The sequence below is a fragment of the Cupressus sempervirens genome, chromosome 3 (genome assembly GCF_028749045.1).
Source record: "Cupressus sempervirens isolate cs-2001-9-10 chromosome 3, ASM2874904v1, whole genome shotgun sequence".
In the NCBI taxonomy this organism is placed as follows: domain Eukaryota; kingdom Viridiplantae; phylum Streptophyta; class Pinopsida; order Cupressales; family Cupressaceae; genus Cupressus; species Cupressus sempervirens.
In genome coordinates, this window is record NC_143120.1 from 593946655 (window position 1) to 593965597 (window position 18943).

Sequence of the window (18943 nt, forward strand, 5' to 3'; positions counted from 1 at the left end):
TAGGTAATCCTCTAAGTGCTATTATTGATAATTCTTGATCTTCTACTTTATTTCTAATAGAAGATAGTTGATTCTATATTTTGGAAATTCTTCCAAAGTAGGAAGAGATTGACTCTCCTTTATTCATTTTTGCATTTATCAATTGATTTTTTAATGTAAGCAATCGACTTGAGTTGTCGATCTCAAATGTATCCTTAATTGTTTTAAATACTTCAAATGCTTTCTTGAGATTTGATATAGGGGAAAAAATATGACATTTTACTGAATCAACAATGATTTTCCTGGCTTTATTATTTAATATTTTCCAAGTGGCTTTTTTTGCCTCATTTTCATATATGATTCAATGAATGATTCTAATTCCAATTCTTCAAGGATTGTTATAATTTGAATTTTCCATGAGAAAAAGTTTGTTGCTCCTTCAAGTCTATCCTTGACTATAACATTGTTTGACATGATTTTCCCTTTTAATTTAAATTTAGCTTTAGCAGCCTATCTACCAATTAGTTTCTGATACCATGTAAATTTTAAGATCGTTTATTGGAGGAGACTAACTAGATTCTGAACAATCCAGAACTTTGTTTCTGAGTTCTGTTATATATATCTTGTACTGATAATTATTTTTTGTAGATGTGTCCAGACTTTCCTTCTATAGTATTGGAGCAGATTTAATTCAAGTGTGTGTGTGTGTGTGTGTGTGTGTGTGTGTGTGTGTGTGTGTGTGTGTGTGTGCAGTTCTGATTTATTGACTGAGATAATATTGCCGATTGTGATTGATCTATCTCAGCAGATTAAATGTATATTATATATACATCGGAACATGATCATGTAGGGGTATGACCCTATGTGGTCATGCTTCAATGCATATACCATATAACTTATGAAGGCAACAATTCATTTAACATTCAATGATACCCAAAATGATCGGAGAGTTATTATAAGTAACACCAATACTTAACAATATCCTTGGCAATCATGCAATGCCCGTTACTAATGATCGGCATTAGTGAGAAGAATATAACATGTGATCTTATATATACATTGGAACATGATCACGTAGGGGTATGACCCTACGTGGTCATGCTTCAATGCATAAACCATATAACTTATGAAGGCACCAATTCATTTAACATTCAATGATACCCAAAATGATCAGTGAGTTATTATAAGTAACACCGATAGTTAACAATATCCTTGGCAATCATACAATGCCCGATAGTAATGATTGGCATTAGTGATAAGAATATAACATGTGATCGGTAATTTCAGAATATAATAATATTATAAAGTTATAAAGATTTGTATATATATATATGTGTGTGTGTGTGTGTGTGTGTGTGTGTGTGTGTGTGTGTGTGTGTGTGTGTGTGTGTGTGTAGTCAGATTTTAATATACAGATTTATCATCAGACATCAAATTCCATATATTATATTCGATTCAATTTCCATGAAGCTAACATTCTCAACAGTCAGGAACACTTGGACACTTGAATTGTCAAAGAATGGTGTAGTAATTGCATTTTGGAGAAAGACTGTAATGGTTGCCCTTGTTCCATTTTTTTTTGGTTTACTTGTTTGATTATGAACCAAAGGTTGTGACAGTGAACCATATAAACTAGCAACTGAAATGATAGCACATTCAGATTTTCCAACAAGACAAGAAGAAGTTATTCCAAACCAATCTAATGGGTTGCACAATACACAGAAAATCAGATATTAATGAAATAATACACACAAGCGGGTGTGTGTGTATTGTTGGCAAGTGAACAGAATTCAAGGAATAGATGTTGTCATTGATAGCAACATATTCATTGGTAAAGTCGCCCACTTTAATGATCAGTTTTGGTTATGGATAATCAAGAAAATGACTAAGTATTATACAGGAAGACAGTACAGTTGGACAGTTTTGATCAGCGACCACAGGATATTACTTCTATTTGGCCACAATTTTGAATATTGGTAGGATAAAGTCTGTATATGATATAAGTATCTTTGCTTGAGTTCAGACAGTGGTTGGCACACATTTTGGATGGATAATATGTTAACTGGTTGATATCATAGAGTTCTGTATAAGTCTTAGTAAATGGGAAAATTAGCCTAGGAATTGAATTGCCTTGTCAATTCAATTACTTGGCATTGAAGGGAAGATATCCTAGATGTTAACCCTTGGATAGCAGTTTCTAATATTCAGTTTTGGTTAATGTGCTACACATTTTGTAAAAAACGATTTTGAAGGCCGATTGAGAAAAAAAGTTGGAAAGGTATATAAAAGAATTAGTTTTTGGATGCTAGGTATGATGATGATATGCAAACTTTGTATATGATGTTATGACGATGCAATGATGCTGTACAAGTAATTAAATGTGAGATTTGGTGATTGATTAGATCAGATGCGAGCTACATAAAGGACTAATCCAATATTGTGATGTCAGGACAGTCATTTTAGTATTGTAATTACTATCTCTTGTATATTGGACAGTGAGTCCGTATTGAGTGGTGAGCTCCTATTGAAATAAAACTGCTAATAGGATTGAGACCTCTAACAACGTCTAGTCCTCTAACAAGGACTGATGTACTAAATGTATTTACCCACTCCTAATAGGGTCAAAACTCCTAACAGAGTATTTTTATATAAGTACACAGTTGTGGGTACCATCCCCAATAGGGTTTTCCCTTGGCCAAGGTTTCCTTGAAAACAATCATGGTGTTATGAGCATTTTACTGCTATGTGTTCTACTTTTCAGTATTGCTCTTTGTGGATGCATAAGGTTAAGTTTTGAAATAATAAATTGGTATAAAAGTGTTGCACTACTGATTCAGTCTCCCCCCAGTATTGCCTATTCCTAACAATTGGTATTAGAGCTTAGTTCCTCAGAAGTAGTTTCACAACTTGACGAGAATCCTCATGGATACGGATAATTTTCAAGGTGACATTGAAGCATCACTTCAAGATCTGGATAGAGATAATGAAGAAAAAGAAAGATTAAAGATGAAGCTGAAGGATGCACAAGATTACATCAAGAAACTCAAAGATCAGATTAATGCCTCAAGGATTGAGAAGAAGGACATAGCTGAACAGATCAAGGAATCTAAATCAAACAACGAATCAAGTTTGATTGCAAAATTGGGGAAAGAGAATCTGACCATGAAACATGAACTTGAAGTCACATCAGTTTGGAGTCATTGGAAAACCATGTGTGTGCATGGCTGATGGACTCGACTTGCATGGATGTTGGTAAGCCAAGCGTCTTCCTTCCTGATTCATTTTCTATATAAAAGGTCCCGCTCATTGTCGACCATAATTAATCACATAGTTCCAAAAATCGCCATGAAATCGCCGAAATCACGATAAGATTCATGGCTCACGATTTTTTTGGAATCGGAAATCGCTGGTGGCGATTTTTTCCTGTGAATCGCTTGAATCGCCAAAATCGACGATTCATGGCAAAAATCGCCAAAATCGCCATCGTGAATCTCCAAAAATCGGCCGCGGCAACAAGGATAGAAAGTTCAATTTTTTTTAAAAAACACATGTTTTATTTGCTTTCTAAGTTGACTTTCCTCTTTGTTATAACCCTAAAGAGCCTTCTATTTGCTTAGTATGAGTAGAAGAGAGGAAGAGTGAGAGAGAAGAAGAGAAAAGAGAATCCATAGGTTTCCAACTGGCAAGAAGGAAGAGCACCAAAGAGATCAGAAGTCCATCTGGGGAGGCCATAAATTGCATTGGGAGCATTAAGGAGTCAATATCAACACTCCTCAACTCATTTGCAAGAGGTAAGTGTTGGTTTTTTTTTTGCATGTTAGTGTAGTATGCATTTTTTGTTAAATTTTTTTAGTGTTCATTTGCAAATCTTGAATGTTTTTTATTTTTACTAAATTGCAAACTAGGGTTTGTTGTTTTGTAGTTTTTGTTTATTAGTTGCAAACTTTGATTTTTTACATGAATTTTTTTATTGCAGCAGCCCTTTGCTTTCATTTTCCAATTTCCACAATGGGTAAAAAAGATGAATGCTGGAAATATAATGAAGAGTTTCCTGGGAGAACCAAATATCAAACAAAATGTATATTTTGCAAAGAAAAAATAAATTCGGGAAGTATCTATAGATTGAAATACCACATTGCTGGCATACCTGGCCATGATGTCACAGTTTGCACTCATCAAACCACTGAGGCAAAACGCTCTTGTTTAGTGGCATGAGAAAAAATTGAACAAGACAAGTTGACTAAGAAAATGCAACTTGAAGGGTTAAGAGGTATTGGCTCCCGTGCTCCCACATCCGCAACCGCATCTACATCTGCAAGTGCATCTGCATCAGCTTCCGCATCCGTAGGTTGTGTTGGAGAGGGTTCTTCTAGGCCTCCTTTTCATCCTAGTGCTAGTGCTCATGTGAGTGTTAGTGGTAGTCGGTCTCATACTCAGACAGAGTCCAACACCAACCTATTGCGGCCTAGAGTGCGGAAAAACAGAATGGATAGTTACTTTGTGCCCCGCACTACTCCTGGCTCCCAACCCACGCTTGAGGGCATGGGTTTGAACAAGGAGATTCATGATGCTGCCAGAAAAGAGATTTGCAAATTCTGGTACTTTTGCAACATTCCATTTATTGCAGCCAGGTAATTGATTCTTTTTTCTTTGTTATCTTCAAAGTTAAAGTTAAAAGTAAAAGTAAAACTTTAATTATATCTACTTGTTTTATGATTTTAGTTTTTGACATCTAAATTTCTAATCAATATCATTATCTATTTGTGACAAGACTCCTTATTGGCAGAACATGATAGATGCAGTTACAATTTGTGGTCCGGGGTTTAAAGCCCCAACTGAGGCTGAGTTGAGTGGATACCTCCTGGAGGAAATGGTTGAGGATATGAGGCATGAGCTTGAGGACAACCGAAAGGAGTGGATCGAAAAGGGTTGCACCATCATGACTGATGGTTGGACAGATAGGAGGGGAAGAACACTCCTCAATTTTCTTGTATCCTGTGGAGGTGATTGATCATTCTACTTTCCTACATACATAATTTTGAATCGTGATTGACTATTTCAAATTTTGATTTGTTGATTGCTAATAGTAATTATAATTCGTTGTTTTGTTACTTGTAGGATATACCATGTTCCTCAAATCCATTGATGCTTCTGCTCATGTAAAAAACGCCACATACTTATGTGAGGTTATTGAGGAAGTTATAGCAGAGGTGGGGGAACAACATGTGGTGCAAGTGGTGACGGATAATGCAGCAAGTTATGTTGCTGCAGGTAAACTTTTAACTTTTTAAGTTTTGAAAATAAATTTATATGAATTTTGAACTTTTTCTAATTCTAGCTTAGAATTTCTAAGTTTCCTAAGTTCTAACATGTTTGAAATTTGAATTTCTAATTATCTTGAAATTGTTGTAGGCAAACTTTTGATGGAGAGGCACCCCACCATATTTTGGTCCCCTTGTGCAGCACACTGCCTTGACCTCATGTTGGAGGAAATTGGCAAACTTGAGTGGGTCAAGTCATGTGTGGAAAGGGCAAAAAACATATGCAAGTTTATTTATAATCATTCATTTGTCCTTAGCACAATGAGGAAGTACACAGGAGACAAAGAGTTAGCTCGTCCAGGGATCACGAGGTTTGCCTCGAATTTCATCACCTTGCAGTCCTTGTTGACATCAAAGGATGATTTGAGGAGCATTTTTGTTGGGCGGGAGTGGATTTCATCTTCCTATGCTACGACCACTGCAGGGATAGATGTGGTGGATTGCATATTTGATGATGATGGTTTTTGGAAACCTGCTAGAGAAATCCTTAAGGTAATTTTATTGCAATTTAACATTACCTTAAGTTATATTATTGAATTATTCTATGTTTAAGTTTTGACTCAAATTTTTGTTTTACTTTATATGTAGGCCACTAAGCCCCTTGTATCTCTCCTACGAACTGCTGATGGGGAGAAGCCCTCTATGGGCTACATATATGAGGGCATGGATAGGGCCAAGGAGGCCATTAGAGCTTAGTATGCAGGAGTGCAGGAGAAGTATGCCCCTATTTGGGACATCATTGATAGGAGATGGCAGAATCAGCTCCACAAACCCATCCATGCAGCAGCTTACTTTTTGAATTCGGCATTTTGTTTCCGTCCTGACTTCAAGGCGGATGAGGAGGTTCTCACCGGATTATATACAGTGATCCAGAGGTTGAGTACTGATGAGGATAGCAGTGCTGCAATTATTGAGCTTGATAAGTTCAATAATAAAGAAGGGCCACTTTTCTCTAGCAGGGTAGCCATAGATGCTCGGGAAACAATACAGCTAGGTAAAAATTAAATAATATATTCAATGTTCATGAATCTAGATTCTAAACTTAAAGTTGATTATGTAATTTTAGAGTTAACTTGTAATTTGTAATTTGTAAATAAGACTAATTATTTTTATTTTCCCTTATTTCAGATAGATGGTGGCAAATGTTTGGGGCCACAACCCCAAAACTTCAAAAAATTGCCATTTGTATTCTGAGTCAGCCAAGCAGTGCTTCTGGATGTGAGCGCAGTTGGTCCATGTTCGAGCACATCCACTCGAAGAGGAGAAACAGGTTGACAGTGCAGAGGTTGAATGATCTTGTCTTCGTTCATTACAACCTTCGTCTTAGGATCAGACAGATTTTGGGCACTGACTCCTATCCGATCATTCTGGAGGAGATTGATCCAGAATCAGAGTGGCTCACAGAGGTTGTAGATCCAGTCTTCACTGAGGAAGACCGTGCGTGGATTGACCAGGTGGATATAGAGGCTGAGGCAACTAGAGCACGTTCTTCAAGCATTGGTAGACGCACACGTGCACGCACAGACACAGGCCCTAGCGACATTTGTGAGCCCATCTTATATGCGGGAGATATGGCTCGACAATCCTCTAGGACCTACATTAGACGCCTTGCTACTAGGCAAACTGGATACTCAGAGGCTGAGGCTGAGGCTGTAGCCGAGCTTGAGGATGATGTTGAGGATGATGATGACTATGAGCCTGAGGCTTGAGCTGGAGCCTTGTTTTTATATTTTGTTTACAGATATTGATACTGAATCATTGATAGACATATGTTTCAAACTTTCATGGATCTTCATCTTAGATTCTTACATAAATTTATGATTTGATGTCTTATGGATCATCTTACATACATTCTATTATTTAAATCATTATGATCATTTGATTTCTATTTACTTCAGCTAGCCTACAATTTACATTTTAGATAACACAGTTACATATGTGATGGATTTTATGTTCCATGTTTATGTATGTTAAGTTTTAACTTCTATTTGATGATGTTATAGTGTGCTTAAGTTATATTCAATAAAGGGTGCATGAAATAAGTTTTAAATTGTTAAAATCTTTAAATTTAAAGGGTTTTTTCAAATTTGCCGATTCATCGCCGATTCATTGCCGATTCACGATTCGATTCGGCCTTGCCAATTCCGATCCGATTCCAATTCACGTTTCGTTGATTAATCATCACCATCAGCAGTCAAAAGGCTTATGCGTGTGTCACTGTTGGTTTTTGAAGAGCCAGTGATATTGTAACTGCTGGTAATTGAAGAGCCAGCAATATTGTAAGTGATGTGTATGTGACTAATGCTATGAAGCATGACCACTTTTGGAGCTTAAGTGTTTCCTGTAGCATCACTTTTTCTTTTCGGTGACATGTATTCTTGGCATACGCAAGAAAAAGGGTACAAGAAAAAGGGTGTGTGAGTCATTCTTCTTTGTGCAGATGTATTAATGTTCTTTGGAGTCTAAGCAACAATTCTGAGATCACGGTTTTTGGCAGGAGGTTACTATTGTTTTATGTTGAGTCATTTAGGTTTAAGTATAGTTCGCAGAAGATAGTATGAATGTGTTCATGATTATTTCTGTATGTAGCATACATTAAGCAGTTAATTCTTCAGTTGCGGACTCATTAATTTGTAAGGAGAGTATTAATTATTACTTTTAGAGTGTGCAGACTCTAGAGATTGTGAGCATTGTTTTGGACTCTGTTATTATTCAATAAAGAATTGTGTGGCTGGGGTTTTCACCCTCAAGTGGAGGGTTTTCCCAGAGTAAATATTTGCGTCTATCTGTTCATTGTGTTTTTTAGATAACTGTTCTTTAAGTTATGCTATTCTAGTTCAAAATTTAACAGGCGTTATCAGATTAGTAATAATGCATATACAGTCTAAATGTTGTTAGCATTGTTTTGTTCATACTATCATTTGCAATTTTTTGTTCATCGGTTATGTTGTTGTGGGACAGTTAATTGTAAGGGTTAAAGTTTAATTCTCTAGCATATATAGTAAGCCACTCTGCAATGTAGTTTCTACCTCTTCTTCAATCCATCTAATACTAATCACAAATCTGTGGAAAATATTACAAAATTATAGTGATGTTTATCCCATTCACCACAGGATATCCATAGAACTATAAGACATCAATCTGTAGAAAATGACGGCAGCATCAAGCTCTGAAAGGATTACTTTAAAATGAATTTCAATCATCAGAAATTTGGAAATATTTCTTTTCCAGAAAAATAATGGCGCAATTCAAAGAGGCATCTCCTTGTCAACAATTAACTTCCATCAAAGGAAGTCACTTTATCTGATAGTAAAATGACCATCAAATCAAAAGTTCAAATTGTAAATAATTGTCATCTCGAATAAAAATGAGTATAAAACACATAGACAACACAAATATTGGTTCATAAAGTCATTATTTTCTTCATACATCCACAATCTGTGGGAGTACTTAGACAAAGCAGTGGCTGCAACTTCTTAAGACAAGTAAAAAATAAGCAGGACAACAACACAAAACCTAAAATATGTTAAAAATACAAAATAAATGCACAGGCTCAATAAATTTACCAAGTGGTTTCTGTCATGTGCTACTTCATTTCTAACATCTTTTTAATAAATTCTTTATTGAAAATGAATGCATGGATTGCTTTTACAAAATAGCGAAGTATGTTTGTTCCATGTTGTCAGTATATTACGACGTAAATAGTCAAATGATTAGAAAGTGTAAAAAAAAACCTGATTCCCAGCATACTTCTGTTGAATGGCTTTTATTTTGGGCTGCAGATTCTGAATCGCCATTGTTGATTCAACCTAAAATCCAAATACATGCACAACTCCACAAAGTTAAATCAAAAGGTGTCTTGTTTTTACAACACAAATGAGGAGAAAGTTCAATTCCAATGGACAGGACCAGAAAAATCAAGAAAAAATCCATACATTGTTTCCATCAATTTTAAATAAGAATTGTAGTTTGTTGGAGAAACAAAACAAGAGAAAGAAAGAATAGATGCATATACATGCACAAACTTGTTAGAGTGAAAATAGTTACACAACATATTTTATTCAAACTAAGGTTTAAAATCAGCAAATGAGCATGTGATATGGTATATAAACCCTCAGGAATGCTGGCTCTTGAAAGATACGAAACTGGATGCTTCAACTTGAACAGATAACGTAGAAAACAGATATGACACAAATTTCCAGAATTATATTTCCTCATTTATCATAAGTTAAAATGACCATCTTGATCCTAAAAGGAGGTCAACCCAGGAGGATCTAAACACTCCTGTGATGAAAAATGCACACTGGCCAACAGGATAAGCTATCATTCTCTTTCACTCTACCTTGCAGTGCTACTGACCAAACTGAAGTTGGTATCTACATGGCAATGCATGCTAAATAACACACATATCTATGACTACCAAACGGCACACATGTTTGATAAATTTTTATTTCTTAATGGAATATGATCATCCTACCCTTAAACAACCGTACACAGACAGCCTCCTTCTCAATGTCAGGGTATAAGAATTATATCCCATTCATTGGTTCTTGCACATTGCTTGTTTCTGATTGAATCCATTTTAGCTCAATAAAAATCTTGGACAGCATATGGTTCTTTCAAAATATTATACCAAGCATTAACTTCATGAAATTTACCCATTTACACTGTTTACACTTGAAGTAAGGAAAATACAATTCTTACTTCTTTCCATCCTTCTGTTTTTAAATTTTGGACACTGTTTCCATCCTTTTACAGTTGTAAGTCTCTGCTACAAGTTATATAAGCTAGTAAGAGTTTATAATTGTCATGGAATAAAGGTGTACTTGACGTAATCTTAATCTCTGTAAATCAGGAAGCTCAAGTGGAGGTAGTTGATCCTACTTGTAGTGTCTTCTCTCTGGGATCTCTATATAGTATGTCAGATAGTCGTGTACCTTTCTATCATGTCATGATGATCGGCAAACTCTAAAGTATGTCTACTAACAGATTTACAAAATCACACATCTGTTGTCCTTGAATTTGCCTCAAATGATAGCTCAGAAGACTTATAGTATTGCATTGTAAAAGAAAACATGTACCATACTAAAGTTCTTACAATGGTAAACAAGAGCGAGAAACACATCAGAATTTTAATATCTAATTATAATATTGGTATCAAAAGTGCTTGCATTACATTGGTTTAACAGGTTCTGTGGAATAAATATGCTCCTCTAGGGATAACTTGGTTTATACAATACAGTATTATTTTTCTCTTCCATTGTCCATCATGTGGTATCTGAGTCACCTCTCCTCCTAGGGCATTGATTCATTGAAGATAAAGATGACAGAGTGGTGAAGATGAAAATGCAATGAGTAGTTCAGTTGAAGATGAAGCAAGTGGAAAGAGGGTGAGAAGAATAGGACTTAAGACAATGAAGAACTTAGAAAAGTCACCTCAGAAACTTTTCTGGCCGACAAATACATTTGGGAAGATAAGGAACCATAATAGAATGCAATATTGAACACAAGTGCTCACTACCTGTAACAGAGCTGCTGCTTTTATTGTCAATCTGGCAACTCCAAACATCCTTGTTCGGGCAGCTGCCCGCAGAATTTTTTTGACAGAAATTATGGCCAGATTCCTTTCTAGGTTTGCAGATGCTCTTGATGAGATTTTAGTATCCAACCAAAGAAGCCATGGTTCTGAATTACTTCCTGCAAAGAAGACATGGTTCTGAAAGCATAGGTCGGTCTTGATGTCCTAGGCCATTTCCCTTACTAAAAAATGGTAAGCCCATTTCCTCACTAACAACTCCATGCACTTTTGGCATTTGAAGATCCCAAAAAGAGTAGCGATGTGGCTTATTCACTACCTGTTAGCAGGGGACTATTCCCCACCACTTTGGCTGCCAATTACTTGAAAAACTTCAGAATTGTGTGTGGCCCTTCAGACCATCTGAATAGATCCCTCCCATGAGATGCAAGACCCTATCTGTTGCCATTATTTTTCACAGGGGATTCTTCTTCATCACTTTGGTTGTTGATTGCTTGAAAAACTTGAGAATTGTGTATGGCCCTTCAGACCAGCTGATTTGATCAAATGTGGATAACACCCATGAGAAGTAAGACCCTATCTGTTGCCATTATTTTTCTTGGCTAGGACAGTATTAACATGAAACTTCAGGCATTTCATTCTATTAATCACATTTATGACGTTGAGGGGAGAAACATGCAAATAGCAACGCCATATAGTTAAGGAGATATACGTGCACTGTGGCCTGCAGCCATCACTTTCATACAATTCTCGATCTCTCACTACAGATATTGTCAAGATTTCTTAAAGTTGTGAGCAAAGGGTGCCAATGACCTCCTTATAATTGAATGATTCAAAACTGTGGAAGGCATGTAACAGTCAGAGAGAATACCGTAAGGTGATTCACCATGAACTAAAATGAAAAATAGTTTTCTTTTTAAGCAAGCCATTGCGGATGTGAAAAAAACAATGTATGCTTTTTCACAGACAAAGATATTCATAAAAAGTGTTCCAGTAACAAGAAACTTTAAATGGAAGATCCATTTGACCAAATTAAATGATGAGAACATTCATTGTCTTAAAATAAATAATTATCTTTTAGCACCCTTCCTGTCTTTTAAAATCAAAGTGCTTTCAAATTTTGAACCAAGTTCAGCGGTCAAATTAAAGTAAGAACAAAGAGGGCAGTAAACATGGTCATAGATAGACAACAAAGAAACATGTCAAAATACCCAAGATTGAAACAAAATTTACAATCCTAATGTTTCGGAATGTCTGGAACATAATCAAGGTGAAACACCCAAATAACCGAAGCTATGCAAAAGAAGAGCAATGGGTTGATGTAATGTCCCCATTTTCGCACCTTCCTTGGTTTCAGTGCTTTCAATGATTAGTCTATTGCTCAGGTCTCTATAGGCTAATATCATGATATTGAGACCATTATGGCTTCACCATTAAGCACATTTGGTGTCAATCTTTTGAGTTTCCTTCTCGGCGAATCATCAACTTTGAGCTATGCCTTATGGGACTTGTAGACGGAAAATCTACTGCAAGTAATTAAATAATACTTTGTTATTTAAGTAGTATTGGCAGTGTAACAAGTTCTGAAAGGTTGTCAGTTGCTGTCGAACATTATTTATGTGTAATGACCCATACCAGCATTGTAAAGTACAAACAATAACCCAGGTAGATATTTGACCACCTCTTTCTTGAATATAATACTCAGAATGCATGCATAGGCAGATGTAATACGAACAACAATAGGAAACCAGTATTTCTTAAATAAATCTGTCTGCCTCAAAATGATATTAATGATTCAAGCATATAAAAATACATTACAAATCAGTAAGATAAAACCAGTAGTCCAACACTCCTAAACGCGTTATTGCATTATACAACAGCAATACAATAACTAGTACAAAAAACCAATCCTAAATACAGATTTAACAATCAGATTGGAACGTTGGAATAAGAACCTGTAACCGCGAATGAAACACCTAAAATGATGTTTCCTGGGACAATGGGTTTGCGTCCACTATCTGCTAGCACGAGGGGCTATGTCCTCCAACCAGCTGAAAGCTGTAGCTTTCTGAGACTCCCACAAGAGAGAAAACTGAACTGAATAATAAAATCAAGCATGCCCAACCCTGAGTCATTTTCCCCTTTTAATACACAAACTAAGACTCTTCGACTACCCTCTGGCCTTCGTCCTTTTCCTTGTGACTCTTCAACTTCTCTCTGATAAATCATCTTATTCCTCCTCCTCCTCTTGTGACCATATGGAATTATCAATTTGACCTTTAATAATAAGTCTCCAACTTACATAGTCAAATTTAATATTGTTAATTCGTTCCTTCTTAATAATTCTAATGTCCCCAAAGAAGGGACATTACATTATATCTGACTTGAAACCAGTTCATACTAGCATTGTACAAACTTTACACTTAGAATAAAATGATATATCTTTCTGCCAATTGTTTGTCTTACTTGAGTTATTGTATTTATTGTGTTATGTTTACATTATTCTTTATCCTATGAATTCACTCACTATAGGGAGTAAACATTTGTAATGTCCCCTTTTTGGGATATTAGGAATTCTATTGTCAAATTCACAAAATATTAATTTTGGCCTAAGGGAGCTTCATCCAAATTTATAAGATGGGTCAGATTAATGTTATAAAGTGGATCAATGAAGACAAACAAACAAAAAGATGAAAGGACAAGAGAAGGAAATTGAAGGGTCATCATTTTGAGCATAAAAGAAGGATGAGGAGTTCATTTTGGGTATGCTTGGATTTGAGATTAATTTCTTGGTTTCTCTCGCAGAAGTTTGGGAAGCTTCTCTTGTTGAAGCCCGAGTACAGAAACCTTTAGAACTTTCTAGGTGGATTGAACGTAGCCCTGATTCATCATCTGTGGTGAATTTACATCAGAATTCACATCTAAGTCTACAAGTGCACTTTATTGTTTCTTTCCAATCTGACAATCCAACTATATTTAAGATTGGATTTTTTATATTTAGTTATTGTTTGCTGATGTAAAATGCAATAACGTATTTTGAGGTCTTTTAATGAGTATTTACTGGTTCATTGCTCGTTTATTTTACTAGGTTTATTTGCAAAAGATACATGTTATTTTCTGAATATTATTTGAGAGGAAAAATTACAATATCCCACTAGGATATTACAGTGGTATCAGAACATTGATCTTGTTAGCCTATGGAGTTTGTGCAAAAATAAAAATTACAGAATCTACAAATGGTGAAGTCATCAGAAATCATACTAAGAGTTAAGTATTGTTTATGGTTTGAGATTTAATTTTTCAATATTGCACTCAGAGTGTTAAAGGTAAAATATGAAGAGTAAGCATAATCTAAACTAATATATCGAAATGATACCTGTATGGGGACTACCAAAATTTGATGTCTATTACAGTTATCAATTAGCCAAACTTGTTAAGGCTCAAGCTACGGTGATTAATATTCAAGAAAATAAGGTTCACCCAATATTAGTGCAGGAGAGGAAGGTGGATATTGAAACTATCAACGCCAAAGCCTTCGTGATAAATTTGTGGGCCTTTATTTATCTAGTCTGGAGCTTTTAGATTTCAAGGGCTCTTCCTTCACAGGCAGATTATAGTATATTTAATCAGCCATTCTAACAAAGTAAGGCAGAAATATTTGTAATTAAAGCATACAAGTATTTGCATGCTCGTGGGAGAAGACTTCTGGATGGGATGATGATGCCCATGAGGCATAATAACAGCATTTTATATAAGTGCTAACATCAATAGTTTTCTCAGAAAGATTCAAATTGGTATCGTGAATGGTATACTATTTCATTCTCCCAAGCATGTATTGGCATCAAGTAATTGTTGTAGTGTTCATCGTACACTAATAACAAAACTAGAGAGAACAAGTAATAATCATTAAACGAGCCTCCTTAACAAACTACGTAATAGAAGGTGTTGGTAGTTAATTGTTGGAGCTGGGTAAGACATCATCATGTTGTTGGTTATGGTCGAGAATCATGACTAGAGTAGTTGGAATGGCATAGGAGTCGTGTAAAGAGATAACACTAACACCAAAAGTGTGTCCGATGAAAACAATGAAGGCATTGACATGTGATTCTCAGCATAAACACTTATGATGAAAATTGTAGAACAGACAAAAGGTGCAGGGAGTGTTTTGAGAGAAGAGATGGTCTCAATATTATCACTAAAAGACACAACTAGCCCTATCTAATATGTTGGGAGAACAACCCATTGTCAAAACTCGAAGCACTCAAATTCTATTTTGCAACTAAGGAATGAGGACATATAAATGGTAACATTATTAAAAATTGTCATGAGTAGTTCTCTAATGAATAACAGAGAATATAATCAGTCAAATAACTCTAGCTTGGAACCTTTTTATGAGCTAGAGGCCGGTGATAGGAATTCCCTTCGAGAGTGTCAAGTCGAGTATTGAAACACCACCTAAGAAAACGCATTTGCCGTTACAAAATTTCTAGAGGGTAGACTATCGGTAAATTGTTGTATTCATATATTTGGCACTGCTTTCCAATATTTCTAGGAGCACAAATGTGGGTTAATATTTGTTTCTCATGGAAAGTTATTATTTGTTCCAAAATCTAATGTTACCGCAAAACATTTGATGCAAGAGTAAACATTAAAATTGAGGATCAATTAAGTTATAAACATAGCGGAGGTAGTGAAGTAATCACATAAAAATAAAGTGCTATGGAAATTACATTTATATGGCTCGATTAGTAGTGGATGCAAATTAAATGAATATGCTATAATAGTCCCTTGGGAGAATGGAGCTTTTCTATTGGTGTGGTCTGACATTACAGCTTTAGTCGTGAAACAACAGTTTCCTTTGTCACATACGTGGTCTGTCAAAAATCAAAAAGAGTCAGTTAGACAGTGATGGTCAGAACACAACATCATACAATCATGGTTAATTATCAAATTTCTCATTGACATAATTAAGTTTTACAAATTATTAAGGGACAAGGCAATTGGGAGGTCTTGGAGCATGTAAGAAATGTTTGAAGCAATAAATTATTGTATTCACCGTAAATGTTTCTATGAGTTGGTTGATGCCATGAACTCTTACAGGTAGTGGCAGGAATAAGTTTAAGCTCTAACAACTCAAGGCACATAATCATACAATAAAGCAAATATAAGAGCGCTTGGGAATTGGTAGGCTTAAAAGAGACAGGATATATTTGGCATAAGAAAAGAGTGATAGCCTCAATTTAGAAAAAAACAGTGCCCACAAGAAGTCAAAGGAAGATGTGGGTAGAAACTAAACCTATTTACTAGGAATTATCTTGTGGAGTAAGGTGCAAAGAATCTGATTTGACTATCTCTTACAAGTTATAGCGAGGCAAGATCATTAATCTTATTTAGTACTTTTGTTTAAAATTCATATCTATAGCAATGCTATAGAAGTATATGGAGTCTTATTGATTGACTAAATTAGAATACAGTGATTAAACATTGAACAATCACTACTTCAATTACAGTCACAAAGGAAAGCCATTGAACCAAAATTGGTAGGGAACCCTTTCCTTGAGAATTTCTCTTTCTATACCATGACCTCGTCTGCGACAACCATTCCGTCTGCGACCTCGTCCACCACTATATCTGTCGTTCTTTATGGCTCCTGTAACTAGTGATTTTGCGGGCGTCCGATGTCGGAGTGTACTCGTGTTCTGTCGTTGGTTTTCTTGAGTGGGTTATCGCAGGTTGACATTTCAGTGCAGCCTTCTATCCATCACATTTCGCCTCCCTTTGACCGCTTGTTCACCCCTTCCCACATTTTTGAGGCCATCAAATCCATGAAGTGTAGAAGAGCTACAGATGAGGAAGGTTTTCAGGCTGAACTTTTTAAGTTTGGTGCCTTAGTTCTAGGACCCTATCTCTCTATTCTTTTTAATAGAGTGGTTCACACTGGTTTTTCGACTTCCTAGTCCTAGCATTTGATTTATCCTATTCAGAAGACTAGCCCGGTCTCTGATCCGAGGAACTATAGAACCATCATGATTGGACACACATTTGCCAAACTATATGCAACAACCCTTAATACTATGCTATCTGGTGAGCTAGACAGGATTGGTTGCAGGGCTAAAGGGCAAGCTGGTTTCAGAGCAGACTATCAGACTATGGATCACATCTTCACTCTACGTGCTATTATTGAGGAGGCTAGACATAGATCGGAGAAGATTTATTGTTGCTTTGTCGATTTTCACAAAGCATTTGATTCTGTTCTTAGGGTGGCTTTGTTTGAGAGGCTTAGGGAGATTGGCATATCTGAGATGTTACGCACCGCTATTATGGGACTATATGAGACTGTGGTTGGCAGATTTAAGACTCTCGAGGGTTTCTCAGATCCGATCCATAGCACCATTGGGGTTAAGCAGGGCTCTCTCTCCTACATTGTTTGGGTTATATATTAATGAGCTCAAGGATTTCCTATAGAGGTCTTCGCTCCCTAGTGATGGTTGTAATCTTCATCAAGTTTTGATCTCCATCCTTCTTTTTGCCGATGATGTGGTTCTTCTTGCTTCCTCTCTAGATAGTTTACAGAGGCTTCTTGATGGCTTGGCTTCCTTCTATGATCTGCGATAGCTTGTGGTTAACTTAAGTAAGACTCGAATCATGATCTTTAATTGTTTAAAGACTTTCCATCTCCACTTTTTTTTTCAGGGTCAGGAGATCAAGATCACTACATTCTATACTTATCTGGGGGTTAAGTTTTCTGCACCGCGATTCAATATGAGGCCAGCTATTCACCCCAGAGTTAATAAGGGTATAGGTTCTCTTGCTTTGCTTGAGAAACAATGTTTCAGGCGCCACTTTCAGGATACCTCGTCTAAGTTATCTCTCTTGGACTCCCTTGTGAGGCCTATTATTCTCTATGGTTCTGTGGTTTGGGGCCCATCTCTTCTTGGTTCTAATTGGGCCTTGACTGAGCGGGTTCAGACTTTATTTTTGAGGCGCATTATTAGATGTCACAGATTCAATCCTCATAGTCTCATTCTTGTTGAGTTCGGCGCTCATCCTTTCAGTCTTGCGGCCATTTTTTATTTGGTTTAGTTCCTCCATCATCTTCATGGTTTTGCGGATCATGCTAGTGATTGTGATCGGTATTCCTATTTAGCTTATTGTTCGTCTGTCTATTGCAAGTGCTGAGTCTGGTTCTTGCACACATTGTTGGCATGCACAGGCCTCTTCTCTACTCGGTTCGCTTGGGATTGATATTGATCGCCTCCCCACCTTTCAGTTCTCACTGGATGCCCCGATTCATCTTCTCCCCTTTAGGCAAGAGTTCAATGAGCATGTCAAACTTGACATCTATAGACAGTACATTACCACTACCTAGGTTAACCGTCCTGGTGGGTTATGCCCACAGATGTCCTTTTGCACGAAGCAATTTTTGGAGATATCTGATGGCATTATTGTTCATCCTAGCTATCTTTCTCAAAGGTGGTCTCACGCTTTGCCTATCTCTTTGGGGTCTTTTAGAGTTGGTTCCCACCATCTTCGGGTTCAGACTGACCATCATATCGACAGTGGGGAGTGGATCTGGGCTTTGTACTTTGGGTGAGGTGGAGAATGAGACCCACTTCATTTTTTGTTGCCCCATTTATTATGAAACTAGAGGGAGATTTTCTGTCTGTTCTAGGAATGCTTCTCGCTCTATGATTTCTTCAGCTACCATGATCAGCATTGTCTTGCACTTTATCTTCGGGAGGCCACTATGCTCCGTGATAGCACGATCCAGTCACTATTTCCGCATCGGCACTCATCTACTCAGCTCATTACTGTCTTTCTCACGCCATTATCCCCTTTGTGTGGTGTGAAAAGGCCTTCTAGCTCCACTAGATCTACTAGGCATTCCAAATGTGTTAGATCCCGGACCGATTATTTGCACCAGTGACACTCTATGAGTGGCCACAAACAGAGCAGGGCCTTTACTCTTCGGCATGCTTATCATTCAGTGACTGGTTTATTTTCGCCTAAAAAGGACTCCTAGTCTCTCTCTTGGCCTCCTCTCTAGTTCTCTGTTTGCTTTCTCTTGTTGTTTGTATTTATTTTTCGAAGACCTTTGTGTGCTCTT

General features: G+C 36.7%; 2 protein-coding genes across 2 annotated transcripts in view; one reads left to right on the forward strand and one right to left on the reverse strand.

Moving 5' to 3' along the window:
* The window catches only part of LOC149568067 (inner membrane protein PPF-1, chloroplastic-like), a 214463-nt gene that overhangs the window by 137769 nt on the left and 57751 nt on the right, over positions 1–18943 (reverse strand). The window contains exon 3 of the mRNA XM_089821069.1: positions 9035–9109. Coding sequence (XP_089677195.1) covers positions 9035–9109 — 75 coding nt within the window. The remainder of the gene's footprint in view (positions 1–9034; positions 9110–18943) is intronic.
* LOC149568068 (uncharacterized) lies at positions 4761–6578 on the forward strand. The gene is made up of 5 exons (XM_089821070.1): positions 4761–4982; positions 5098–5250; positions 5392–5792; positions 5889–6294; positions 6429–6578. The coding sequence occupies exons 1-4, from the start codon at positions 4769–4771 to the stop codon at positions 5994–5996; spliced, it is 876 nt and encodes a 291-aa protein (XP_089677196.1). The 5' UTR covers positions 4761–4768; the 3' UTR covers positions 5997–6294; positions 6429–6578.